Here is a 27874-nt window from a genome sequence, read left to right as displayed (position 1 = left end):
TGCCTTTTCCTGGCGCTCTGTGATGACGCAATGCCCCTTGATTGGCTCTGCCTCGGAGGCGGTGGTTTAGGGGGCCGAGAATTCTGCAAGCCGGACACGTGGTAGCCAACCGCGAGGAGTTGAGGGGGATTTCCACCCTAGAAAAGTTGGGCGGTTTGCAGGTAAGTGCCCTCTTTCCTTGTTGGTGTCGGGGATGCTACGAGTGAGTAGGGCTGAAACGAGAGTGTCACGTCTCGCCCAGACTCTTCCTGGTTGTGTTGCTGTAACAGTGATTGTAGTCCCGCCATGTCTCTTTCATTTTTCGGGGTCTTCTGGTTGATCCTAGCTTCTGTAAGTCCAGATTCTCCCAAATCGTGTGAGCTTCACCGCTTCTATGAGAGAAAACTGTCTTCTTTCTACTGACCTCTGCTTAAGGGTCAAGTTCTCATGTAGAAGTTTTTTCTACACTGCCTAGGATCTTGGGAGCGTTGGACTGAACTCAGATACCTGAGCTAAGTGCCTCTTGAGGTCTGGTACTCCAGGAAATGCCCAATGGAGTGAAGATAAATATATGGTTATTGGCTGAGCCTCCAGGGACAGTCTATGCTGGGATAAGCGGGTTCATAAGGCAAAGTAGAGATTTAGAGCTGGAGCTTTGGGCCTAACTACTTTGTAGTTGTATGACTTTAGGCAGCTTGGATCCTAGATTTTTTCATCCGCAAAATGGGAGCTATACTACCTAAATCATTAGGGTGTGGTAACCATTTAAAAATCAGTCAGAAATCAGAACTCTGCCAGAACATGTAAACTGAAGTAGACGAGATTTGTGAAAAAGATCTGTGAGGGAATCTGTGCCCTCAGACTATTATAACAATCATGAGTCCTGCTTGAGTATTCATCAGAAACCTTATGGATGATTAAACTGTGTTACATCAAAACTGTCCAGTATCATGAAATAGTTATTTTAAAAGGGTAGGTTAAGCTTTGTATCTCTTCTTTAGGAAAAATATCCATTGTGAATTCCCAAGAGAAAAGTGAATTGCAGAAAAGTGCTTACAGTATAGTATGTTTGCATTTTTTATTGAAGAACATCCTTTCTCATATACAAGTATATTTAAATATTTGTGTTACTATAAGAGAAGGGTTGTACAGGCTGGGAGGGTGGATAGATGCAGAGAAGTGAGATGGGGGAAATATGAACCATAATAACAATATAGCAAAATGGAAAACAATTAAAATTGTATCTTAACATTACATTTAATATGTAGAGGGTTGCATATATTTTTGGACAAGATGGGATTTCTAATAGACTATCAGCCTGTTAGATTACAGCCTTTAAAGCCAGACTTCTATGATTTAAGCCCTGGCTCTTCCACTTTGTAAATGGTGGCTTTTTTTAGCCTCAGTCTCCTCTTCTGTAAAGGCACATAATGATAACCTCTGCCTTAGGTTGACATGACAGTAAGCATTAGAGGAGTTAATATGTGAAGAACAATACCTGATACATAGTAAACACCCAATAAATGTTGTTACTGTTGTTGTGTCTTTAAATAGGTGAAACTAATTTAACTTGTTTTGTGATGGCTGACATATTTGGACTTCCATTTTATTTTGTATTTTCTATTTTTTATGTGCTTTTGGTCTCTTTTCCTCTTTCTTGCCCTTAAGAATTAACCAGTTTTTCTTATCCTTCTGTGCCCCTCCCCATCGGGTTTGGGAATGATCCATTGTCAGTAATCTTTCAGTGGTTACTTAAAAGTTTTTAGCACACATACTTAAAGCTTAAAGTACTCATGAACTCTCTCCTCCTCCCAAATAGTGTAAGGATTTTAGAATGCTCTACCACTGAATGAATAGTCTCTTCTTTATCTTTTGTTACTGATGTCTAGAATTTTAGTTCCTCTTTTCTGTAAGTCTTTCTTAGTCAGCTTAGTGCACTGTATTGTTTATAAGTCCTTCAGTTTTTTGTATTCATATACAGAGTGTAGAGTATGTAATTGTGTGTGCATATTTATAAGTATATGTATATAATTTTTCTTTCACAAAGAACATGTTCACCTAAGCATATAGTTTTTCTTTCAGAAAGAATGTGTTCACCTAAGCTTGCTTTTTTTTCCTTAGCATATTGTGGTCTTTCCATGATACTCTACAGAGACTTCATTAAGAAACATTTTAAAATCCCTTCTCTCCTAAGAGAATGGAGAACAGGGGAAAAATATGTGGCACTGGAGGTAAGACATGTTTGGTGCTGCTACAGGTGCAGGGAATCCTTGTTAGTCCTTGTAAAGTCATAGATCTATGCACAGCGCATCACCTGTCATAAAGTGATAAGAGTTTTTCAGTTAACTATTCATTTCCAGATAGCTTTTCTAATGAATGTTCCTTAAGACTTTCCCAGGAAGTAAGAGTGTGAATGTTTGTATTTTGAGAAAAGCTCAGCATTAGATATCTTAGAAGAGACTCACAACGAGTGAAAGGGAAAAGGGTGATGATATGAAGATAAATAAAAACCAGTTCGGGAGTTCCTGTTGTGGCTCAGCAGAAACAAATTTGACTGGTATCCATGAGGATGCAGGTTCAATCCCTGACCTCGCTCAGCAGGTTTAGGATCCAGCATGCCGTGAGCTGCCGTGTAGGTCGAGACATACAGCGGATCTGGTATTGCCATGGTTGTGGTGTAGGCCAGTGACTACAGCTTAGATGTGACCCCTAGCCTGGGAACCTCCATATGCCATGGGTGTGGCCCTAAAAAAAAAAAAAGTTGGTATTTTGGATACTGTTGGTTTCTCTCTTGAGAACTTCACCTGGATTAGTAGATTATATCACTCCAAAAGCATGTTTGAAAAATATATACATGAATATGTGTGTGTGTATATATATTATATTTATGTTATTCCAAAATAAAACCTTTCTGTGTTTGAGCCCCTGGAAAAAAGGTCCACCTATAAAAACATTAACCACACATTCATTGGTAATGGGGAAAGGAAAGCTGCGTTCAAAGCTGGGCAAAATTGGAGTTCTCCTGTGGGGCAGTGGCTTAAGGATTCGTCATTGTCACTGCAGCAGCTTGGGTCACTGCTGTGGCCCAGGTTTAGCCCCTGGCCTGGGAACTTCCATAAGCTGCCAAGCGTGGCGACACACACACACAAAAGGTAGACAAAGTTGCACGTTATTTTTTAAATGTTGATTTCCAGCTGAAGCACATTATCTGATGCTTCCTCACATTTCTTTTTTCTTTTTTCTTTTCTTTATTTTTTTCCTTTTTAGGGCCACACCTCTCTCTGACATCTGGAAGTTCCCAGGCTAGGGGTCCAATCAGGGCTGCAACTGGGGTCTGTTCCACAGGCACTGCAACACCAAGTCCAAGCCACATCTAAGACCTACGCCGCAGCAATGCCAGATCCTTAACCCACTGAGCGAGGCCAGGGATCCAACCCCCATTCTCATGGACACTATGTTGGGTTCTTAACCTGCTGAGCCACAGTGGGAACTCCTCCTCACGTTTCTTAATATTTGCATTCATCCTCACAATATAGAAAGTCAACAATAACAATTTATCTGTTATAGTACTTTTTCTTAAACACAATCATCTCCTTTTCTTTGCTTACTTTTTTCTTTGGTGCCATTTTTTTCATTTACCATGGTTAGAGTGGGACTCTTAAGAAACTCCTAAGAGCAGAATGTGTGTACATAGCATGAAATTCCTATACCGTAGAGAGAGCCAAGTGGGTATTTCTCACCAGCTGAATTCCTGGGTTCAGTACACTAAGCTGATTTTGAATTTCATCTTTAAAGGTATGGAGGTTACACTTCAGCACATTGTATCACAGGAGAGCCCATCTTTGCATCTAAGAACATGGTGGCTGATGTCCCCTAGAGCTACCATGGACCTGTAATGAGAGGCCTTGGGTTAAGAATGAAGAAAGCTATTTCTTCAGTTGAGCGAAGAGTAGGGAGAGGAGATACGCATTTACAAACAACATATACAAATATCGTATTACTCTCATTTAGAAGATGTAATCAGAAAAGCACAGGCAAAGACCTGGGATCTAGATTAAGCCGATGATTAAAAAAAATCTGTTTTGCCTCAGATTTGTTGTTGTGGAATGGTAGAGGAGATGATGAACTTTATGAGGAGTTCTCTGTGTAGCAGTTTCGTCTCCGAAGTCCAGCGGAAGTCATACATTACCTGGGATGTTAAACAGGTTTACTAAAGCATTGTGGTTTGTTGTTTGTCCCTGGAATTGAGTTAACATGGAAAAGCATATTATCTCATGCTTGTCAGAAGCTTTGATTGTTACTCTTTTATGTTATTTATTAACAAACTGGAAAAACGAGAGTTTATTCGAGAGAGAGAATAATAAAAATAGGTAGCATTCTAGAATCCTGAACTTCATTTTTCAAACATGTTAGTTTGATCTCATGAAGGCTTTTCCTGTCTTTATATGAATTTAATTTAAAAGGTACAAGTGGAACTCATGTGGGTACATTTAAACTCTTTGTAAAACTGAATCAGGAGTTCCCATTGTGGCGCAGCAGAAACAAATCTGAATAGTAACCATGAGGTTGCAGGTTCAATCCCTGGCCTCTCTTAGTGGATTAAGGATCCAGCATTGCCATGAGCTGTGGTGTAGGTCACAGACAAGGCTCAGATCCCACATTGCTGTGGCTATGGTGTAGGCCGGCAGCTATAGCTCCAATTCAGCCCCTAGCCTGGAAACTTCCATATGCTACAGGTACAAATGAAAAAAACAAAACTGAATCAGGTCAGATGAAACAAAATTTTTAGGATAAGGGGAGGAACCAGCAAGTTCTTATCTCTAGGTCTTTTTGAAAAAAAAAATGCTGGATGGCATAGTTTCTTCCATTCTCAGATGTGTGAGGGTAGTAAGTACAAAGTTATTGAAGTATTCAGTAATCTTGGTCTGTTAAATTTTCATTAAATCTTATTTATGTTTCAAAAATCTGTTGTTCCATATATAGTTTATTCTAATAGTCAGAATAATAGATATTGATTCATTAACTTTAAAGTGAATTTCTTATCTTTGTTCTTTCCCCTGCTTCAGTTCTTTACAACTTACTTGGATTGCAAAATACATTCTTTAATTTTACTACAAATAGCTTCAGCGCTCTATTAGTTTAAGAAATATTTTTATTATTTGAGACCAGAAGGTTATGTGTATTATCCGATAAACCAGTAAGGAATGTGATTGTTTAATGACTCTTCTCATATTTTCTATATTACATTCTTATTGACCTGTAATTATATTTGTGGGGTTTTTTTGGTATAAACTTTCTTTTAATAGCTTTAATGTGTAATTGAATGGCTTTAAAAGAATAGCTTTTATATTACCCTTTGTTGAAACAACTTTTTTCCCTTAATAATCTCCATTTCTGTGGATTCTACTGACACTTATTTTTATGTCTATCTTTGTGATAACTTGAAATAATGAAGGTAGAGTCTTAGAAAATTGACCAGCCTTTCCCCAAACACACTATTTCTTATAATTCATGGTTTTAGGGGGATGGTTGGCCATGCCTGCAGCATGCTGAAGTTCCTGGGCTAGAGATCAAACCCCAGCCGCAACAATGACAACCCTGAATCCCTAACTGCTAAGCCATGAGGAGACTCCTATAATTCATGTTTAACATGAAATCATTTATTAAATCATACAGAAAGTAATTATTCTTATGTCTAAAATTCTAAAGATAATATAAAAATTTGACTCCCAAAAAAGTGATATTTGCATTCCTGAATATTTTCTAACTAATGGTGGATAATGCTTATTTATTTGGTAACATCTTAAACAATGGTTGACTTTCAGACTGCTATTTAATGTAATGCTTAAAAGGATAGGATCTAAGGTTGGAGCTTGTCAGAAAGCTGTAGTAATTTATCTATTCATAAAACTGGGCTTAAGAGTTCCTATTGTGGCACAGGGGGTTAAGAACCTGACATAGTGTCCATGAGGATATGAGTTTGATCCCTGTCCTCGCACAGTAGGTTAAGGATCCAGCATTGCTACAGGCTGCAGTGTAGGTTGCAGATGCAGCTCAGATCCAGTGTTGCTATGGTTGTGGCATAGGCTGGCAGCTGTAGCTCCAATTTGACCTCTAGCCTGGGAACTTCCATATGCCGTGGGTGTAGCCTTAAGATAAACAAAAACTGGGCCTAGCCTAACTGGCAAGAATTCCAGAGGCTATGGTACTTGCTATAGCGATGCTGATATTTCAAAATGCTGGATATCCAGTGATGCTTTGTAAATGATCTGCTGTGCCTGGTTACTAAGTTTTATATGGCATTTAAAGAAGTGGAGCCGGGGTTTTGCTTCACTGAATAATAATTAATTAACACATATCCAACATTGATAATATTTTCTGATTTTTTTTCCTTCTGTGTTGTCTATGGGATTTAGAAAGTGTGTCTTTTCTTTTAACAAAAATTTTTCCTTCCCAAGTATAAAAGTAACATAACATTGCTTGTGAATTGCATATATCCTCCACACAGTTTCTCACCTCTGTTTGGACACATTTTCAAGCCTGAAAGCAAGCCTTGGCTTTGTAGTGCTCTTTCCATGATTAGTCTTTATTTCCATCCTCCCATGTGTTTGGTTTTCATCAGCCCAGACAAAACTTCCATAACTAAATTTAAATGTGGTTGATGTCATCATATTGCTCTGGGACTTTGGGAAAAGGTGTCTTATTTTCCCTGTGTCTTTTCCCATTTCCCTATTCCTAATATCTAAAAAAATCCCAGACTGAAAGTCATAACAAACATGATATCATTTATTTTTTTGTGAGTGCTTTCTTTGCAAAATGTTTAGCTTTTAGAAGTCATGGAACTCCTTCTGAATGTAATGTTCTTTTCTTATTAGTACTTAGAAGAGGAATCCCTTAGGATGAAGCTGAGTCTTACCAAGGTGGTTAATGGCTGTCGCCTAGGAAAAATAAAAAACCTAGGCAAAACAGGGGACCACACCATGGACATTCCAGGCTGCCTTCTGTACACCAAGACTGGCTCTGCCCCACACCTGACGCATCACACACTGAATAAAATCCACGGGGTTCCTGCTATGGCTCAGCTTACACTGTCATCACTGTAAGTATGAGACCTGATCATTCACAGTGTCAACTCTGGTAGCACTTGATTACCTTAATAAGGTGCAGTAAAGAGAAAGACTTTTTTGCTTATGTGTACAAAATGTATAGACCTTTAAGAATGAAATCAAAAGAGAGATAGCAAATATTATACATTGTCTGGCCCTAATCTGGAAGCCATAGCCTAGACCTACATGTTAGAGCTGCCTCACTTCCATACCACCTTCATTGCCACTGCTCCCAGGGGTGACAGGGCCCAGAATGCTCTACAAGGGCTAAACTTGGAACCTAGGGGCCATCTTCACACTCCAGCCTCAAAATTTTCTGTCTCTGCACATGTACTTGCTGGTTCTTCTCTAGGGAAAACAGAAATAATGAGGTGTGATCATTTTGTGTAATATACATACTGACTTTATCCCTAATTGAAGAATCTGCTGTATGATCAAATAACTATGCATGATTGTATTAATAACTGATTTTAAAGGAGCAAGAGGGAGAAGAAAGTCCAGATATTCTGAAGCTGTTGATCTTTGCCAGTTTCTCTTCTCACAGAGCCCCTTGCAAATTGAAGACTTTTGCTCTGGCTAGTGAACCCAGCCTAATGAGTGGGGAATCTTGAATAATGATGTACTTGATTGTTTGAGATCACATTTACTGTCATGTGGCGTGTTTGGGTGAGGAGAAGATGTTTCAGGTGTTGCAAAGAGTATCTGTAGAATGATTCATTATCATGTTACATATTTTTCTGTTTTGCTTACAGGGCAGAACATCATGAAGTTTTGGCAGAATATAAGGAAGGAGTTGGAAAGTTTATAGGTAAAAATTAATCAAGTTATTTGTGTTTGCCTTGTGGTGTATCAATTTAGAGGCTGGAGATGCTGTTTATTCTTTGATCTTTCATCCATACACTTACTTATTCATTAATAAGCATTACTGAGTCTCTAAGAATGAGGATCGGGGACTCAAAGGTGAGTAGGAAACAGTTGCTCCCCTCATGAAACCCAGAACCTAATTGCGAGGAGGATAAATGGTAATTCTAGCAGAACGGGGTGACTTCATCTGCAGAATTAAGTATAAGGACATGTATCACGAGATCCCAGGGGGATGAACATGTAACCTGCCGTAGGGGACATGTGGAAGGAGGTCAGAATAAAGAAAGGATTCTTGAGAAAGAAGATGAGGGGACACCTTAGCTGGGTCTAGGAGGAGTATGAGTTAGCCAGGATAGGAGCTGGGTGCAGTGGTGGTGGTAGATAGATGTGGACAGACACTGCAAGTGTAGAACAGAGATCTAGAGGTAAGGAACTGCATGGGACATACCTACGATCCAAAGCAATCTTGTCATATTTGAGCCTAAAACGTAAGGCAGAAGATGAAGAGTTTATATTCAGTTATATTCTGACATGTTAATATTATCTTGTGTTCTAGAAATAAGATTTAATTTATAACTTATTTATTTATTTTTTGCTTTTTGGGGCCATACCCACAGTATATGGATGTTCCCAGGCTCAAATCAGAGCTGCAGCTGCTGGCCTATACCACAGCCACAGCAACATGGGATCCAAGCCATGTCTGCGACCTACACCACAGCCCACAGCAATGCCAGATCCTTAACCCCCTGAGCAAGACCAGGGATGGAACTTGTATCCTCATGGATACTAGTAGGATTCGTTTCCTCTGCACCACGAAGGGAACTCCTAGAAATAAGATTTTAAATGCTCATATATGTGTCCATTTATGTATAGGAAATGCTTAGCAATAACAGCTGGAGAACCAATTCTTTATAGACTGTATTCTCCTGAAGCCTTTTCTCAATATCTAGGACTCCCTTAAGTGAATGAAAATCTTTGCTTCCATTGGCTATTCAGGCCTCTGCTTCTGAGGGAAACTGTGTGATAACTGGGTTGTCACAAGGACCTATATTTCAGTAGAGGGATTTGTCTAATATAGTTTTCCTTGATCTGAACCAATTTAAACACCCAGCTTTAAATTATACAAGTATATAATTAAGTGAAAATAGCTAATGTAAGCTTTCTGGAGATAATTGTAATAGTTGACATTGTGGAAAATAAGGTGGAGAACTGAAGAAATTTTTGTTGTTTGCTTTATATTTTTAGTCTTTTTTTTTTCAGCAAAATCTTATTTTTTTAAAATGAAATGCAGCCTGTGAAATTTAAGTACATATGGCTTACTAAACATTTTTGGGTTTTTGGGTTTTTTTTTAAAGACTCTTTTTGACTAAAGAACCTAAGAAACTATGATCTTGAGTCAATGAAACTTACTGAAAATGAGATCCATTTGCAGTGTCCTACAACTTTTCTATAATTCTGCCTCTAGGGACCCCATGATGTGGGATGGATTTATTATTAATGAGATTATCTTTTCACTACATCATTTCATCTTTACAGTAGCTAGTTTCCTTTGGATGGTGCCTAGAATGAACATACTTGATATTAAATTTTTCTTCAAAGCACATCAAGTAGGATCAACCTGTCATTAAACACTTTCATTGTATCATACTTCAGAATACACCTTAATTTGTAGCAACTCACCATGTCATTAGACATGAACCTTTACATTTAATTCTTCTTTTAGATTAGTAGGTTTCAAAGTAATCTTTTCGTTCATGTTGACAGGCCTACAATTCTAAGATCAGGTATGAGCAATTTACCATGTTTTAGAGTTGCTTTATCTAGCAGTCATGTTATGAAGCTGCTCTCTATTACAACACAGTGTAATTGTTAACATAAGTGCTTTCAGTGTTTCTTTTTTTTAACATTTTTACAGGCATGCCGGAATCGCTCTTGTACTGTTCCCTGCATGATCCAGTCAGCCCCTGCCCAGCAGGTTATGTAACAAATAAGGTGTGTTCTCAGAAGTTCCTCTAAGACTGCAGCTTTGTCTCAGGAGATCAGCCTACTGTATCCCTCAGGTGCAAGGATCCCACGGCCTGGGATGCTGACCCATTCCTGACCCCTTTATGCCTTCTCTTTATTTCTACAACTATAGTGGGATGGTGTGGTTTTATATGAGTTAGAGTAGGGCTGCCCGAGGATGGAGTTAAGGTAAAGAATGCATTCTCAGCTTTTTCATTGCCAAAACTGGGGAGTAGAGAAAGGTCAAGTACATGCCAAAAAAAGAAATTGCTATGATGGTAAAAAAAAAAAAAAAAAAAAAAACAATAGTAGTCTTTTGATACCTTGCTTTATTTGTAGTTTTAACAACTTCAAGAAGAATAGGGAAAGTTGCTGATGAATGTTATCACATGTATAACTATATATATAGTAGAACCTCAGTATAAACTGCTTTTTTAGAGCAGAACTTGTTTTTTTTTTAATGATTTTTATTTTTTCAATTATAGTTGGTTTATAGTGTTCTGTCAGTTTTCTTCTGTACAGCAAAGTGACCCAGTCACACATACGTATATACATTCTTTTTCTCACATTTTCCTCCGTCATGCTCCATCACAAGTGACTAGATATAGTTCCCAGTGCTGTACAGCAGGATCTCATTGCTTATCCATTCCAAATGCAGTAGTTTACTTCTCTTAACTAGAGTAGAATTTGAAAAAGCTGGATTCACACCCAGAGATTTTAGCTAGTGAAAAAGGACTTCATTAAAAGTTTTAACCTGAGGTGTGGCCGCATGGCACTTGTCCCTGAGGACAGCATTCTGGAAAGGCTTCAGTATATACCGCTACTTTATGAACACAATTACTTTTCCTCTACCCATTTTATTGATATCAATAGTATCTATTAATCTTACCTAAGATAACTATTTTAATCTTCTGTTTTAAACTTCTTTTTACTTTATAATTTGAATGCAAAAGAAAATATTTTGACTTGGGTTATCAATCCCATTTATAGGGGAGAAAGGATTCATTTAAGCAGTGTTCTTATGCCACTGGGGAGTGTATGTGGCCTCCCTGCTTATGTCCTTGTCAATCTGTTCTAAGAGGACAGATCCTATAGGAGACATATAGAGATTCTTGTGTACTATGGGATTTATGTCTTTGGTATCTTTTCTATGAAAAAATAAATACAAATTGCTGAAAGAGCTTAGATGACTCAGAGTTAATTAGGAAAGTTTGGGGAACACATTAGAGTAGATGGCATTTGAACTCTCTTGACGTGACAAGGCAAAGAAGTAGGGGAAGGACATTTTAGTCAAAGGGAACTTGTGATTAAAGACAGAAGAATCAGGAGTTCCCGTCATGACGCAGTGGTTAACGAATCCGACTAGGAACCATGAGGTTGCGGGTTCGATCCCTGCCCTTGCTCAGTGGGTCAAGGTTCCAGCGTTGCCGTGAGCTGTGGTGTAGGTCACAGACGCGGCTCGGATCCTGTGTTGCTGTGGCTCTGGCGTAGGCTGGCAGCTACAGCTCCGATTCGACCCCTAGCCCGGGAACCTCCATATGCCGCAGGAGCAGCCCAAGAAATGGCAAAAAGACAAAAAAATAAAATAAAATAAAATAAAGACAGAAGAATCAAAGGCTATAGTGTATTCAGGAAGAGCATAAGGTAGGGGAGAATCGAAGACTGGATTTCTGGAAAAGTCATAACAGAATTCTTGGGTGCTAACTGAGAATGTGGCTTGTATGGCCATTGAACTCTAAGCTATCAGGTCCGTAGAGAATTCGGAATTAATATGGGAAACCTCTTTATCCAGCATGTCTAGGATATTGAAGTGCCACCATCTCTCCAGCTGTAAAGAGTTAAATTCAGGATTAATCATTTTATTATTTTCCTTTTATTTGCATGTTATTCTTGCTAATTCCTCATTGTCTTGTTCCATGGCAGTCAGTATCTGTGTGGGGTGTTGGAGGACGAGTGGAAATGACTACCTCCAAGTTCATGGCGATTCAGCAGGCCCTTCAGCCAGACTGGTTCCAGTGCCTTTCAGATGGAGAGGCAACTTGTGACGAAGCAACTTCCATAAAAAGAGCCAGGAAGTCTGTTGACCGATCACTTCTCTTCCTGGATAATTGTCTGAAGCTACAGGAAGAGTCAGAGGTAAAGCTCTGCCACTCACCACTCCTTTTCTTTCTCTTCCACCACACTGCCGTTTCTGATCCTCTCCCTGCATCTCTGCTCCTCCCTTCTTGGTCTCTTTTACTCTCTTGACTTTTTCCCTGAGCATTTAAGTGATGTTGCTCTTTAGGATTCCCACCCACTGTATGTTCTTCACAGGCAGCTTTAGTAGTTTAGTAGTTTTAGTAGTTGAAAATTATAGAATTGTATGATCCAGATCACTTGACTTAGCTTCAGCATTACATAACCACAGGCCTTTAGCTAGGTTCTGTCTCTAGTATAGTCTTCACATGCACCTCAGACTCAGCGGTAACTGAACTCAGTATCTCATCTTCTCACACCTGCTCTTCTTTGGTGCTTCCCCTGTACTCAGTCTCTGTTCACCAGTTCCTCAGCCCAGAGATTTGAGTCTTTCAAGAAAGACCCCTTTTACATCCAGTTAATGTTCAGTTGTTCACTCCACCTGGGTTCCAGTTCTCTAAACATGTCTGGAATGTCCCTCCCACCCTTCTTACCTCTTTAAAGCATGGAAACCTCATCCTGTCCTGCATTGGGGAAGATGAAGCTGTAAATAAGGGATCTTGATGGCTGGGTTAATGAGTCTAGAAAAGGAAGTGGTCATTAGGAGAGAGCAGAGGAGGTGGAGAACAGAAGATAGTGATCAGAAGGGAAACTTGCAGTGTCTGTGATCATTTACATGGAGGAGTCCTGAGCAACAATTCTGTCTCCCTTTGGCAAAGCACATTGAGCTGGAGAAACATCGTTATTTTGCATTTAACAATAAAAAATATAATTTGGCTAATAAAGTTAGTATACATGAAATAATCAGAGTAAACTTGCTTGTTACTCTCAGAAGTCTTAGTATCTGCAATAAGGCTTTAGCGTGGGAACATTGCTATGGGTCTGAATTGTTAGCCTTGCTAACAGTTGTTTGCTAGGAATTGCTTTGAGCCAGTAATTATCCTTGTAGGATGAGTAATGTTTGGGTATGTAGAAAGGAGGACAGGGAATGTGACAGAGCATGATCATTGGAAAGGCCAGATGAGCCTCAAATCTCTCCTCTGTGTTAAGTCAGCCTCACCATTTTCACATCATTTCTCTGTGTTGGTCAAATGCTGGGGTCCCTCTCTGTACTTATGCTTATGCTATTCTACTGACATGATTATTAATAGTGCCCTCCTTTTACTGTTACATGTGTTCCATTTTAGACAATAATATGACTATACTTCCTACACCCATGCAAATGAGTTTCCCAGGTAGGGCCGTGCCAGTCTCATAAAGGAGTAGGCAGGTATAACTGTCTGCTTTGTATGTCTGCATATATCTTTCCTCTTCCTATAATTTCTTCCCCTCTTATTCACTGGATCTTCTTATTCTGAGTGCCCTTAAATATGAAGTTCCCCAAGGTCCTATTGTTGGCTGTCTTTCCTTCTCTATGTACTTACATTCTAGGCCAGGGATGGCAAATGGGTTTCATGTCAGTGTGCTTGGGGCTGTGCCCAGGTGCTGCAGGGTGAGAGCAGTCAGTTAGCTATGTCTGCCGTGGTGGCAGGCCTGGGAAGTGGCAGCACTGTGCCAAGCACCTGCCATTCTATCCTGGGCAATCCCGCTCGGATATACACATCCCTAACTAACAGCCCATACGTTCAGTGGCTGATACACTTCAAACCCAGCATAAAACAGGAGTTCCAGTTCTGGCACAGTGGAAATGAATTCGACTAGGAACCACGAGGTTGCAGGTTCGATCCCTGGCCTCAGTGGGTTAAGGATCTGGCATTGCAGTGTGCTGTGGTGTAGGTCGCAGACGCAGCTTGGATCTGGCATTGCTATGGCCCTGGCATAGGCCAGTGGCAACAGCTCTAGGTAGACCCCTAACCTGGGAACCTCCGTATGCCCTGGGCATGGCCCTTGAAATACAAAAAAAAAAAAAAAAAAGGAAAGAAAGCACAAAACAGAATAATCATCTTGCCTCACCCTCCACTGTTTTCCTATGATTCCCCATCTTTGCTCTTCTCATCATCTCTCTAGACGTCCAAAATAGGAGCCTGGAGTCATCCTAGATTTTTGTCCTCATCCTCTCCCCAGGCAGCCAATCAGTCAGGCTGTGTTGATTACATCTCCTGATGGGGTTTCAAATTCTCTCTCCTCTTCGCCACACTCCCGCTGCCTTAGGCCATTTCCTCTTTGTCTTTCTCTAGACTATCAAAGTTGTCTCCTATCCCATCCTTTAGCCTCAATTCATTCTCCACTCAGCAACCAAAGTTTTCTTTCTGGAGGAATAGTCCAGTTGTGTCCCTCCTTCTTAAACCAAGAAGCGAAACTCCCTCTTCCTAGCCTTTCAAGCTCCCTCCCTGTCCCTCTCTTCTACCAGAGAGCCATTTTGACATGTATTTTTTATTCATTGCATATCTTATTTTTTACAGTATGGAACTGTAAAAAAATATGCACAGTTATCACACACATGCCTGCCTATGTGTGTTTTTTTGTTTTTGTTTTTTTGTTTGTTTGTTTTTGCTTTTTAGGGCCACACCTGTGGCATATGGAAGTTCCCAGGCTAGGATTCAAATCAGAGTTACAGCGGCCAGCCTGTGCCACAGCCACAGCAACATAGAATCCGAGCTGCCTCTGCCACCTACACCACAACTCGCAGCAACATCAGATCCTTTAACCCACTGAGCAAAGCCAGGGATCAAACCTGAATCCTCATGGAAACTAGCTGGATTCTTAACCTGCTGAGCCACGCACTCCCTGTGTTTTTTATTACAAGAATATGATTCATAAATTTGCTTGTTTTTGCTTAATAGTATCCTGAAACTCTTTTCCTGTCAATGTATATATTAATATATATAATGCTTTCTTTTTTTTTAATTTTTACTATGTTTATTTTTACATAATGATTTTTATTTTCATTATTGCTGGTTTACAGTGTTCTGTCAATTTTCTACTGTATAGCATGGTGACCCAGTTACACATACATGTATAGATTCTTTTTTCTCACGTTATCATGCTTCATCATAAGTGACTAGATATAGTTCCCACTGCTACACAGCAGGATCTCATTGCTTATCCATTCCAAAGGCAATAGAATGCTTTCTTTTTAGAACAGTTATATAGGAAGCCATACTATGATTATATTATAATTTATTTAAGCCTTTACTTTGTTGATGGATGTTTAGGTTGTTTCCAGTTTTTCATTATTCAGAACATCTTTGCACACATACTTGGTGCATATGAATGAATTTTTTGGTAGGAGAGATTCTTAGAAGTGAAATTTTAGGGTATAAAGATAAAAGCATTGACATTTTGATAGTGTTGTCTGCTTGCCCTCCCAAGAGGCTGACTAATTTTTATCCTCTCTAGTTTTCAGGGTATATAGGTGCCATTTCTCTAACACTTTTCCCAACACTATGTTGCAGTCTGTCTTTTAACTTTTTTGTCAGTGTGATGGGCAAAAATGGTATCTAATTGTTTCCAGTTTTCATGTCCTTACTTGTGAGGTTTAGTAAGCTCTCCATATGTGTATGGGGCATTCACATTTGTTTTTCTGAAGTTCAAATTTATGTGTTTGCCTAGATTTCTGTGGGGTTGTCATTTCCTTCAAGGATTTGTTGGAGCTTTATCTGGTGTAGACATTTATTTATTACTCCAAAGAATAATTTCCCCTTTGCTCCTTTGTTAGTATATTTCACTAGGGAATTTTTAATGTTTCGTACTCAAATATGTCAGCCCTTTCTTGTAAGCTTTAGCTTGCTTTGGAAGACCTTTCTTATCTCAAGACTATAAAAATATTCAATATATTCTTCTAATACTTACATAACTATATTTTTTATATTTAGATCTTAGGGCCATTTGAAATTTATTTATTTATTTATTTTTGGCCATACCCATGGCGTGTGTAAGTTCCTAGACCAGGACTTGAACTCACACCACAACAGTGACCCAAGCCACAGCAATGATAGTGCCAGATCTTTAATCCGCTGTGCCACCAGGGAACTCCTGGAATTTATTTTTTGAGGACGGTGTGCAGTAGTAATTTTTGTTTTATTTTTTTCAAAATGGACAGTCAGTTGTTCCAACCGAACAGTTTTACAGTTTCTAAGGTTATTTCTAGCTAAGAGATTTAGAGTAGCCTAAAGTAGACCATGTTAGCCATTTAAACAAATTAAAAATAAAACTGTTGCTTTTGTTCTTTTCCTCTTGTACCTGCTTGATGTGTGTTTAATTTAATCTGAGCTAAAGTATGGCTACCTAGGTTGATTACCTCAGTTTCTCTTCAGTCTTTTCCTACCTTTTTGAGTGGCTTTCAAATCATGTTCTTTGGAGCCCTAGAGGTTCTCGGGAACAAGGGAGCATCATCCCTCTGCGTGCTTTAGCTGAGATCTTGTCTTTCCATTGTGTTTCTGTGTAAGGCTCATTTAAACAAAGGTCTTCACTACTGGAAACGGTTAAAAGCATTCAATCCTCTCTTACCTTAGGTCCTTCAGAAAAGTACCATCATTGGAGTGATTGAAGGTGGAGATGTGATGGAGGAGAGGCTGAGGTCAGCACGAGAGACAGCCAAGCGGCCTGTAGGTGGCTTCCTTCTGGATGGCTTTCAAGGGAATCCAGCAACCCTGGAGACTAGGCTGCACTTGCTGTCATCAGTCACTGCAGAGCTGCCAGAAGACAAACCAAGGCTAGTATTCAGTTAGGGTGCCGGCCAAGCTGGGCAGGCTGCAGAGCAGGGGTGCTACAGAATATGTATTTTGCAGGCTATGCATTGGCGTGTCTGTTGATGTTTGATAATGTTCTTTCTGGGCTGAGTCTGCTGAGGCAGATTGTGGGGGGGAGTTTCCATCAGGGCTGTGCTGACTTTGATTTTAGAATGTAGACCAGAGTTTATTGCCATCTGGATTAGTTTATTTGATCCTCATTATAAGTGAGGGCAAGAGTTATACTGTTTCCTTTTTTCTTTTTTTTCTTCCTTTTTTTTTTTTTTTTTTTTTTTTTTTTTAAGGGCCACACCTGTGGCATATGGAAGTTCCCAGGTTAGGGGTCACATTGGAGCTGCAGCCACCAGCCTACACCACAGCCACTGAGCTACAACAGGAACTCCTGTTTCCTTTCATTCTTGTGCCAGATATAACTGCTGTTCTTTATTATAACCTGGTGCCTGGGGACAGGTATAAAGTCATATGGAACTCTATCCTTAATCAAGGAAAGTTGAGGACAGATCTGGATGTCCAGTAGAATGAAAATGAGGTCCATCAAGAAGGACCTTTAAGGAGTTCCCATTGTGTCTCAGCAGTAATGAACCCAATTATTATTCATGAGGACACGGGTTCAATTCCTGGCCTTGCTCAGTGGGATCCGGCATTGCCGTGAGCTGTGGTATAGGTCACAGATGGAGCTCAGATCTGGCATGGTTATGGCTATGGCATAGGCCAGAGGCTGCAGTTCTAATTCAAACCCTAGCCTGGGAGTTTCCATATGGCACAGGCGCAGCCCTAAAAAGACCTTTAAGAAGTTCTCAAATTTAAGGCAGGTAGTGGATGGTATTCTTTTTTGAAATCGAAGGAACTGGCAACTCTAGTGGAATGGTTCTTTCCATAAATCACAAGATTTACTATGTGCTGGAGAGAAGAGTGATCTGCAAGATTCAAAGCTAAAATCCCTTAGTTTCTGAGTGCAGCTGATGTTTTATTAGACTACCCAAATTTTTCCTTTTTTTAAAAAAAAAGACTTGTCTTTTATCCCAGTTGGTTTGAATATTCATGCTTTTTTCCTGCAGATATATTAAGAGGTTTGATTATGGGGTGCTGCTTTATACCCCTCAGGCTGTTGGACAGTGTGTTTGTGTGTTTATATATGTATATATCCTCAATTTTATCCTCCTTCTCTATGTTCATTGCTTTCCTTGTGTGCTTATTTCATTCTGGTGCAGATGACAATTCAGCACTAGTATTACCAGTCATTTTCTGGACTTCTTTTAAGTTAAGTGCTCACAGATGTCTGTTACTGGATTTAAAAGCTGGGATTGTTTTTCTTTCTCTAAGTGTGTAGAAATACCAGCTTCAGTTGGAGAGGAGTTCTAAAACATTATATTACTTGAAGGAAACTGTAGTCAGAAAAACCAGCATATATTTAAGGGTTCTGGTTGTTTAATACGACATAAGCCTTTTTTTGGACTTCTTTTAGAAATCAGGGAGTCTATAAGCTTTTCGCTGCCAGTTCATAAAAGGGACTATGGGTAAAAAAAAAAAAAAAAAAAAAAAATAGCAACCAGCCAGCCCCATTCTAGTGCATCTCCCCATCTTATTTTAGTGGCAAAACCTGCTTGAATATTATTAACACTCTCAGAATGCCTTACCCATTGCCTCTGGAAATGCCATCTCATTCCACCATGCAGACATTTTATTAATGGAGAAAATATAAAGAAGCATAAAGAAAGCTAACTAGAGGAGTTCCTGTCATGGCTCAGTGGAAACAATCTGACTAGTATCCATGAGGACACAGGTTTGATCCCTGGCCTCGCTCAGTGGGTTAAGGATCTGGTATTGCTGTGAGCTGTGGTGTAAGTCGCAGACATGGCCTGGATCCTTAGTTGCTATGGCTGTGGCGTAGGCTGGCAGTATAGATCTGATTTGACCCCTAGCCTGGGAACCTCCACCTGCCATGGATGTGGCCCTAAAAAGACCAAAAAAAAAAAAAAGCTAACTAGATTCTTAGATCCTATGGGCAGAGCTGAAATTCTGAGAGCAACAATTGCTTTGTAAATGAAACTATGAATACAGTAGATAAAAATGACCTTATTAAACCAATTATGAAAAAGAATTATAAGCAAAATACAGTTAAAGCATGGGAAAGTATTTGAAGGGGAAAAGAAAGCACACAGCTTTGCACAAAAGAAAATGGGCTATGTAGTGGATAGAAACACAACATAGTTCAATCTGAGACTATGGAGGTTGTTTCAAAAGGGATGAGAGGGGAAGGAAACTAACCATTGGTAAGCTTCTTTCTCTTTGGGGCCAGAAATTGCACTTCGTGCTTTTTCAAATGTATCATTAATTCTCACAACCAGTCTGTGAGGTATGTATTATTGCTATTGTGTTTTTTTTTTTTTTTCTTTGTTTTTATGGCCACACCTGTGGCACATGGATGTTCCCAGGCTAGGGGTCCAATCAGAGCTACACCACTGCTTGCGGAAATGCCAGATCCTTAACCTACTGAGCAAAGCCAGAAATAAAACCTGCATCCTCACAGACACTGTCAGGTTCTTAACCTGCTGAGCCACAGTGAGCACTCCATGCTGTTGTTTTTAAAATGAGAAAACAAAAACTCAGAGAGGTTAAGAAACTTCCCAAAGTAGCACAGCAAGTGAAAAAATAGCAGAGCTGGGATTCCAATCCAGGTCTCTCTGCCTCCAAAGCTTTATGTTCTTTCTACTCATTATCTGCTGCCTGCCACGCTAACCATGATTTTCATTATTACTTTTAATGCCCTCTGGAAAGACTCCCTGATTTCATTCCTAGCATTGTCCTCATGTTACTGTTCATATTATTTTCACAGGCTCATCAGTGGTGTTAGCCGGCCAGATGAGGTGCTTGAGTGTATTGAAAGAGGAGTGGACTTATTTGAGAGTTTTTTCCCTTATCAAGTGACAGAGCGGGGATGTGCCCTGACTTTCAGCTTTGATTACCAGCCGAATCCTGAAGAGACATGTACGTCTTTTGAAGTTAATCTCTATGTTACTCTTAAATTCCTTCAGTTTGCTATCAATTTTTAGCCTGAGTCACAAGCCAGAAATATGTGCACACCATAAAGCCTTTTATAAAACTATGTCTTTGTTTCTTATCTCTATGCCCTGGCACGTTGGCACACAAATCCAGGCACTTAATACTATGCATGTAGCTCATCAATATTAGGAAGTGATTTTGTAGTAAGCAGAACCAAGAAAAACAAAACCCCTTCTATTAACAACCTGAAAAAAGAGCATTCAGAGTGAACAGTGATGACAATCTAAGAAAAGAAAACCTTTGAACTGCTTGGTAAAAGTTAATTTGTTTTTTCACAAAAGAATTTTTGTCTGCTTTTTGCAAACCCCATGCTTTTAAAATACAGGGAGTCTCACCCCCTCTGATCCTAGTATTACTTTGCTTTTTTTTTTTTGTTTTAACATACTGAGATGTGAAAGCTGTTTTCCTTTGCTAATATTGCTTTGAAGCACTGCCATTTTCTTTTATTTGTTTAGTTACCAAGAAGTCAAGAAAATGTTAGATTCTAACATTTAACTGTCAGTGAAAAAGGAACTGGGATACAGACTTAGACTGGGGTCCCCTTAAAGTGTCTCTGCAGGAGAGTGTTGCCTGAGAGGTCTTCCCTCTGGCCTTCAGAAGTGTGCTTTCTTTTCCCTCCTCCTTTTCTGCTCTGAACTCTTCCTCTATTGCCACTAACCTTAAACTGGAGTAGGGCCAGAGACTTCTTGAAAGATTCATTTTATTCCCTACAAGTGATGAAAATTTCATTCAGAATACATCACACTTTGATAAAGCAACTTAACCATTCATCTGAATTGAATTACTTCTGGAAACAAAATAAATCAAATCCTTATATATAGGAGATCAATTTTACTGTCTTTTATTTAAACAGACTAGAACATAATGTATGTGGCTAGGGATACCATGAACATTTTATAAATGTTCATGTCTTCATTTACAAGCTAAATTATTTCTGCCAGGACATAGGTGACTATTAGTCATTCTGCACCATGAATATGCAAAACTACAAAAAACATGATGTTGAGTTCTCTAGAACAAACAAGTTCTTTGGGGGCCAGAGAAAGCCAAATTTCTTCATGATTAGGAAAACTGAGTTTGAACATTTTTATTAACTTATTATTATGAATCATATTTGTGTGTGTTTATAGTAGTTTGAAGTTTTTTGCCAATTACAAACTGAAAATTCCAAAGCAATAAGTTGCCTAATATAGGCAGCAATTCCCCCTCATGTTAAGGGGCTTTTCAAAAAGCCAGGGCTTTTTTATGGTTTCCCACATCCGCATGCCAGTTAACGGCAGCGAAATTAAAATACCCTGTGCTCAATGCTCAGGCCTTTGACCTGGACATATTTACTTTCCTAGGACCATCTGCCCACTCTCCTTGGTGCCACCCCTGAGATTGTTATTACCTGTTCCCAGAAATACTTATCTACTTGCCCCTCTTCAAAGCTGGTGGCTTTTTTGCATAGTAACTTGTGTTTTTCTTGCAATTCCAGGAATTTTCTTTCTTAAAGCAAAGAGTTCAAGGGAACCAGTGAAGTCCCCATTTAATTCTGGATTATCTGGGTTCCCTGGAGGGCCAGAGTCTCCACACAGACTACATAAATTAAAACCATATTCTACTTTTGATCTATTTGGAACATAGGCAGTTACAAAGCCCAGTTAATTTCCATGTACCTTATGATAAGACATAACTCTAACACACACACACACACACACACACACCACACATTTATTCTTTCTCTTCCTCCCCCCTTCATACACACACATACACACAAACAACATACATCAGCTCTTTTTTAAAAATCATTCCTTGACAGAAAAATTATTTATATATATTTGTAACCAAAAGTTGCTTAGATACAGTTGAATCTCCAAGTTTTGAAACTAGATAATAGGTCAGTGATCATCTTGATACAAGTTGCTTTTTTTTTTCCTTGTGCTATTTCCTCAGAATAAGTTCTGAGGAGTGGAATTACAAAATCAAAGTGTTATGAAATAGTAACTAAAATAAAATTCACCCACTGGCCACTCTTTATCCGATCTTCATTCAAGACTTTTTGTTGGTTTGTCCTACAGTATTGCAACAAAATGGGACACAGGAAGAAATAAAATGTGTGGATCAAACAAAGAAAATTAAAACAACCAGCTGCAACCAAGAAATGACATCATTTGAAATTAATCTGAAGGAGAAAAAGTAAGGAAATTTTTTTAAGTTTGCATTTTGATTTCTGACTTGTTAATTTCAGTCTGTTTTAAAAGTTTATGTAACTGTTCCCTTTTCAGTTTATGATTTCATAAAATATTTATAGTTGGACATTGTTTGGGCCTTCTCAAATTCAGTTCCAGCAGAACTCTTTTTATCTGCAGATGATTTTGTGTACTTTGTCTTGTTGGAAAACTGAGGCTGGATAACTGTCATTTTAGAAGAGCTGTCAGATAGATTAGGTCAAATCCATGGATGTACTTTACTCCTTCTGATTACTCTAAATAATGGCAGAGTAGACTGAGGATTTTGAGATAAAATCAATGAAGTTTTTATTTATTTTATTTATTTATTTTTTTAGGGCCACACCCTCAGCCTATGGAGATTCCCAGGCTAGGGGTCGAATCAGTGCTGTAGCCGCTGGCCTACACCACAGCCACAGCAACTCGGGATTTGAGCCATGTCGCAACCTACACCACAGCTCTTAGCAATGCTGGATCTTTAACCCACTGAGTGATGACAGGGATCAAATCTGTGTCCTCATGTACACTTGTCAGATTCATTTCCAATGAGCCACAATGGGAACTCCCGAGTTTTTTAATTTTAAGAAATTTAAGTCATCTTGGTTATATACAGATTATAAATCTTAAATAAGATATTTGCCTCTATAAAGGATGAAGTAAGATGTCTTGTAACTTTGCATTTGGCCAAAAGTAGAAATAATTAGTGAACCAGTGAGAGTTTTTTCTGTGAACCTGGTACACTCACTTTAATGCTGGGGTGTTTTTGGTCTTGTGTAAAGAGACATTCTAGGGATTAAGACTTTTTTTGTTTATCTAGTAACAGTACAGACTTCAGAATTTGTGGAGGAATATGAAATTCCTAGTTCTTGTTTCTGTAGGGGCTTCTTGGTTATAGGTCTGAAATGGTGATGTTTACTACATTTAACTTCTTGAAAAATAGCCCAGGAGATTTGTTTCTGTTTTTTAAAAGCTAGGGTAGTATAAATAGTTACTACTAAAATTCCCTTTACACTATAGGTTTAATTGGAAACTGTAATACTCTTTTTTTTTTTTTTTGTCTTTTTGCCTTTTCTAGGGCTGCTTCCGCCGCATATGGAAGTTCCCAGGCTAGGGGTCTAATCGGAGCTGTAGCCGCCGGCCTACGCCACAGCCACAGCAACATGGGATCCAAGCCATGTCTGCGACCTACACCACAGCTCATGGCAACGCCGGATCCTTAACCCACTGAGCAGGCCAGGGATTGAACCTGCAACCTCATGGTTCCTAGTCAGATTCGTTAACCACTGCGCCATTACGGGAATACCGAAACTGTAGTATCCTTATTATCAGCACTAGACTTGAAGTTCTGGAGATTTGGCATTTAGATCATGGCACTGCTCATGACTGTGTGACCTTGGTCAAGTCATTTCACATCCCTTTAATAGCTTATAAAGGGTGGCATACTTATAGTGCTTAACAAGTGCCTCACAGTGTCCAAGCCCTTTATTTTACTAACTCATTTAATTCCTGCAACAACTCTGTAAGATAGGCATAGTTATTGTCTTATTACCTTTCAGATGAGAAAACAAAGACACAGGGAAGTTAAGTGACTTGTGAGCCAGGAACCGACCTCAGGCATTGTGGCTCCAGAGCCGACCCTCTCAGTCCCCTTGACAGTCTTCACTGGGATCCTGACAGGAAAAATGCCTGTCTCTACAGGTGATTGCAGAGATTAGATGAGACAGTATATGTGAAAGTTTTTTGTAAACTGCAAAAAGCCATGCAACAAACCATGTTCTCTAATATTAGTTCTGGTGGAGAGTGGGAGGAAAGTGCCAGACCTCAGAACAGTGTCACCTAACAGTGTGAACCTTACAGTGTGACTGACCATGCCCAGCAGGAGGGAGCGAGCATGTGACTCTTCTGTTGCTCCTTTATAAGCCTCAGTCTAGGAGCTGGTATCCATCAGAGGCTCTCCTGACCCATTGTGCTCTCTGTTAACTTGCCGGGTTTTTTTTTGTTTTTTGTTTTGTCCTTTTGTCTTTTAGGGCTGCACTCACGGCATATGGAAATTCCCAGGCTAGGGGTCCATTCGGAACTGTAGTCTCCAGCCTATGCCAGAGCACAGCAATGCAGGATCCAAGCTGTGTCTGCAGTCTACACCACAGCTCACAGCAACACCAGATCCTTAACCCACTGAGCGAGACCAGGGATCGAACGCGCGTCCTCATGGATGCTAGTCGGGTTTGCTAACCACTGAGCCACAACGGGAATGCCTAACTTGCCATTTTAAGTGGGTCCCTGGCACTATGTCTGTCAGTGTTGTCACTAGTGGTCATGCACCAGCAGAATAGGTAGCCTGGGTCAGAGATCCCTTGTTTTTCTCCCTTTCTGGCGTATGGTTGTAACTTCCTTTGTCAGGTACCAGGAGGACTTCGATCCACTCGTGAGAGGGTGTTCCTGTTACTGCTGCAAGAATCATACTCGTGCGTACATCCACCATCTGCTCGTGACCAACGAGCTGTTGGCTGGGGTCCTGCTTATGATGCACAACTTTGAACACTACTTTGGGTTTTTCCACTCCATCCGGGAAGCACTAAAAAGTGACCACCTGGCACAGCTGAAAGAGCTTATCCACAGGCAAGCATCTTGAGACCTGGCATGCACAGTGACTCTTCACGGGGAGCCTGTACCACGGTGTAAGAGGGAAGAGGAGAGCAAGAAGGGATCCGTGTTTCAGTCACTTTATTTGAGAATAAAGTCTGCTCAGATGAGGAACATCTGTACCCAACTCTGTCCATGTGAGGCAAAAGAGACTTCTTAAGACTGAAACAACCTAGATTGATCATAAAGAATTGAAACATGACCTTTAGTATTTCTATGCTAACACTCTTAGTCAGTAGAGATCAGTTTAGTCAAAGATAAAAGCTTTAGATGTGAAGGGACATCCTTGAAGTGGACTGATGAGAATCTGAGGTTCCCAAGCTGGATTGGAGCTTCAAGGGAGATGATTGGTGGTGAGCAGCGTGACCTCTGTGGGTGCATGCCTATTGATGGAGAAGGGATCTGGCTGATTCAAGAGTTTTCTTCTTTTTCATCTTTATCTTCTCAGGGGCCTCTTTTGGACACTTCTGCCTGCCTTCCAAGCTGTCCCGGCAGTGCAGTCAACCAGAAATGACTCTTGTGACTTAACCAGGCTCACATTTCCATGGAATGTGGAGCTCGCACATTGCTCCAGTGATCGCTTGGCCCAGGGCACACTCTTCATTCGACCATATGGTCTTTCTGTGACTTCTCTCCCCAGAGTCAAAGCAATTGCCTATTAGGAGCTCAGAGTGTGCCAAGCTGCTTTCACCTGATCATACAGATCTACTGTGGTCTGCTCTTCAGGCTCATTAAAAGTCGAATCACGTAATAACTGGAGCTCCATCACTTGGGGATATTTTAGTCACCATGTGTTCACTTGGACGGAGCCCTGGCCTGGCAGGACTGGGTTGCAGTTCAACTCAGCTATGACACTTGGGCAAATCATATAACTTCTCCATGCCTGTTTCTTTCTGAATAAATGGGGACAGGCATAGTAGATAGAGCTAAAGGACATGTTAAGATTCCTTGTAGCTCTAACATTTGGGGAACAAAAAATGTTTGGCCTTTGGATTTTAAAGTAGTTGGTAAATTGGCGTTAGCAGGTCCTAAGGCTGGGAAGACCTTCCCTGATCAACTCTGATTCTATGAATTTTCTCCGCTCTTGTCAGAAGAGTGGCACTTATGTTGATGGTGTGACAGGTTTCTTTGTGCTTTTCTATGTTTGTCGAGTTTTCTGGAAGAATGCAGATACAAACATGTACACACATAGTTTTTATAAAAACAACAGAACCAAAAAGATGCCTTTGTTTTGTTCATAGGAGTCTAAAATGTATTTGTTTTACATTCTTGTGATATATTTTTCTGTTTATTTTAGTGGGCATTACTGAACATTGTTTTTTATTATTATGTGGTTACTATATTTTTATGTATTGGATGCCCATCTATATGGCTTTCTTTTATTAGTGGTTTAGGAATGTCCATGAATTCCAAAATTAATGAATTCTGGAATTCATGGATATTTCTATAACCCCTCCTCCAGTGAATGGCAAGGGTACTTATGAGTTTCTCTTCTCAAGAATCTGATTGTTTTTGAAACATTGGATTGGACTTGTTCATATGTTTATATTCCTATTCAATGCCAAATCCATTGTTGGAGGAGTATTAATAAATATCCTAGAATCCATATAAAATTTATGAGTTTTGTGTTTAAAACACTGAAAATTCTGTCCAACATTGTCCATTTTCTGGGTCTTTTTCTTATTAGCACATTAGAAAAAATGTTTCTCTCCTTTAATATAAATCTATTAAGGTCAATAGCCAATAAACATTTTTAATTAAAAAAATATACTAGTCTGGTTTTCTGTAAATAGTAATGAGTCTATTAAATAAAACATTAAATTTCCATGGTACCAGAAATGTTCTCCTTTAGAAAAGAATTGTTTTCTACATTTATTCCATCTGTAGTGCATCGTTTTAAGTGCACTCACACTAAATGCAGAATCCAAGGAGATTCATGGATGCACCTGTCTCTTTAAATAATATAATCAGAGGCCTGAAGGCTGTGCTAGCACATAATAAAAATAATAACAATAGCCACAATCCATGGGGTACTTTTAATGTGCCAGGCACTTTAGTAAATGCTTTCCATACATATTTCATTGACTCTTAGAGCATGCCTAAGAGGTGTTGATATTGTTATTCCTATCCTGAGTTTCAGAAACATTGAGTAGCCTGCCTGAAGAATTTCTGGAAGATGGGTAGTTTGCCTAAAGGACTATCACCAGTCAGCTCCCAGGTTAGACTTGGCTCCATCTGACTGAACCTCAGCAGTTAACCATTGCACTAGCTTCTTACTTGTGACTTGCTCCTGATTTGAAGGGGCTACGGGAAGCAAGGACTAACTAAATAGAGGGGCCTTCTGGCCCCAGGTGCTTCTGGTGCTTTGCTGTAGCTCAGTCCTGGCTCCTACTCCTCCAGCAGGGAATAGCTGGCATTGGCGTGTCTAGCCCGTGGTACCAGCTGGCACCTATAGATCAGTAGGTGTTCAAAGTGAGTCACCATCCCAGGTCTCCATCCCGCCTGCCCCCAGTTTGAGGACTGTAATCATGCCTTGAAAGATACTGAAAGGGTTTAGGTCTGTGATCAGTTGAAATAGATTCTTGGGGAATCCATAGGAGTCTGAGGTTTCCTATATACCTTGGGGGAGGGATATTTCCTTCTTCTCTGGAAATAAAGGGAAAAGATTCTGTGAAAACATACTTCAAACCAAACACTTGTATAATTAAAGCATTTTAATAAAAATTTCAAATAAAGACCATCAAAAGGTCAAGATTAGAGTGTATAAGCAACCATCTTCTCTAGGATGTTTTTTTATGTGGAGGCAGCTTGGAGCTCACTGAGAAACCACAGAGTTAAATGATTATCTTGTGCCTTCCTGATTAGGAACAGGCTGCTCTCTGCAGTTTGATTAGTCTCGCTCGTAGCTATGGGATTACAGCTTATTAAAACTGACAGTGCTGTGTAGGGCAGGGAGCCAGGAAGGTCAAACTTACATGCTGAGCCAGCCACCAGCAAGGCTGTGCCTTTACCTGAAGATTTGGTGTAATTGGCATCCATTTTAATAGTCTTTCATTTATTTCATTTTTGTCAACTTTCAGGTCTCTTCCTTGTTTTACACCTTTTCTGTCCCTTCTTCCTCATGGGAGTCCTTGACTTA

The 27874-nt window shown here is 39.7% G+C and overlaps 1 protein-coding gene across 2 annotated transcripts; it reads left to right on the top strand.

The window, feature by feature from the left end:
• Nucleotides 7-26503, top strand: QTRT2 (queuine tRNA-ribosyltransferase accessory subunit 2). Of its 2 annotated transcripts, none has more exons than XM_013982426.2 (9): nt 7-161; nt 6855-7078; nt 7838-7893; nt 9865-9941; nt 11877-12089; nt 16583-16782; nt 19656-19807; nt 21943-22060; nt 23649-24170. In XM_013982426.2, exons 2-9 carry the CDS (start codon nt 6879-6881, stop codon nt 23650-23652), a joined length of 1020 nt encoding a protein of 339 aa, XP_013837880.1. In that variant the 5' UTR covers nt 7-161; nt 6855-6878; the 3' UTR covers nt 23653-24170. The 2 variants fall into 2 exon arrangements, with proteins under 2 accessions (XP_013837880.1, XP_005670266.1); XM_005670209.3 differs by lacking the exon at nt 23649-24170 and adding an exon at nt 24493-26503 and having other exon boundaries at nt 8-161.

Source organism: Sus scrofa, chromosome 13 (assembly GCF_000003025.6).
Source record: "Sus scrofa isolate TJ Tabasco breed Duroc chromosome 13, Sscrofa11.1, whole genome shotgun sequence".
Classification (NCBI taxonomy): Eukaryota; Metazoa; Chordata; class Mammalia; order Artiodactyla; family Suidae; genus Sus; species Sus scrofa.
The sequence above is the reverse complement of the archived record's forward strand: the minus strand, read 5'-3'. Positions and strand labels throughout refer to the sequence as shown.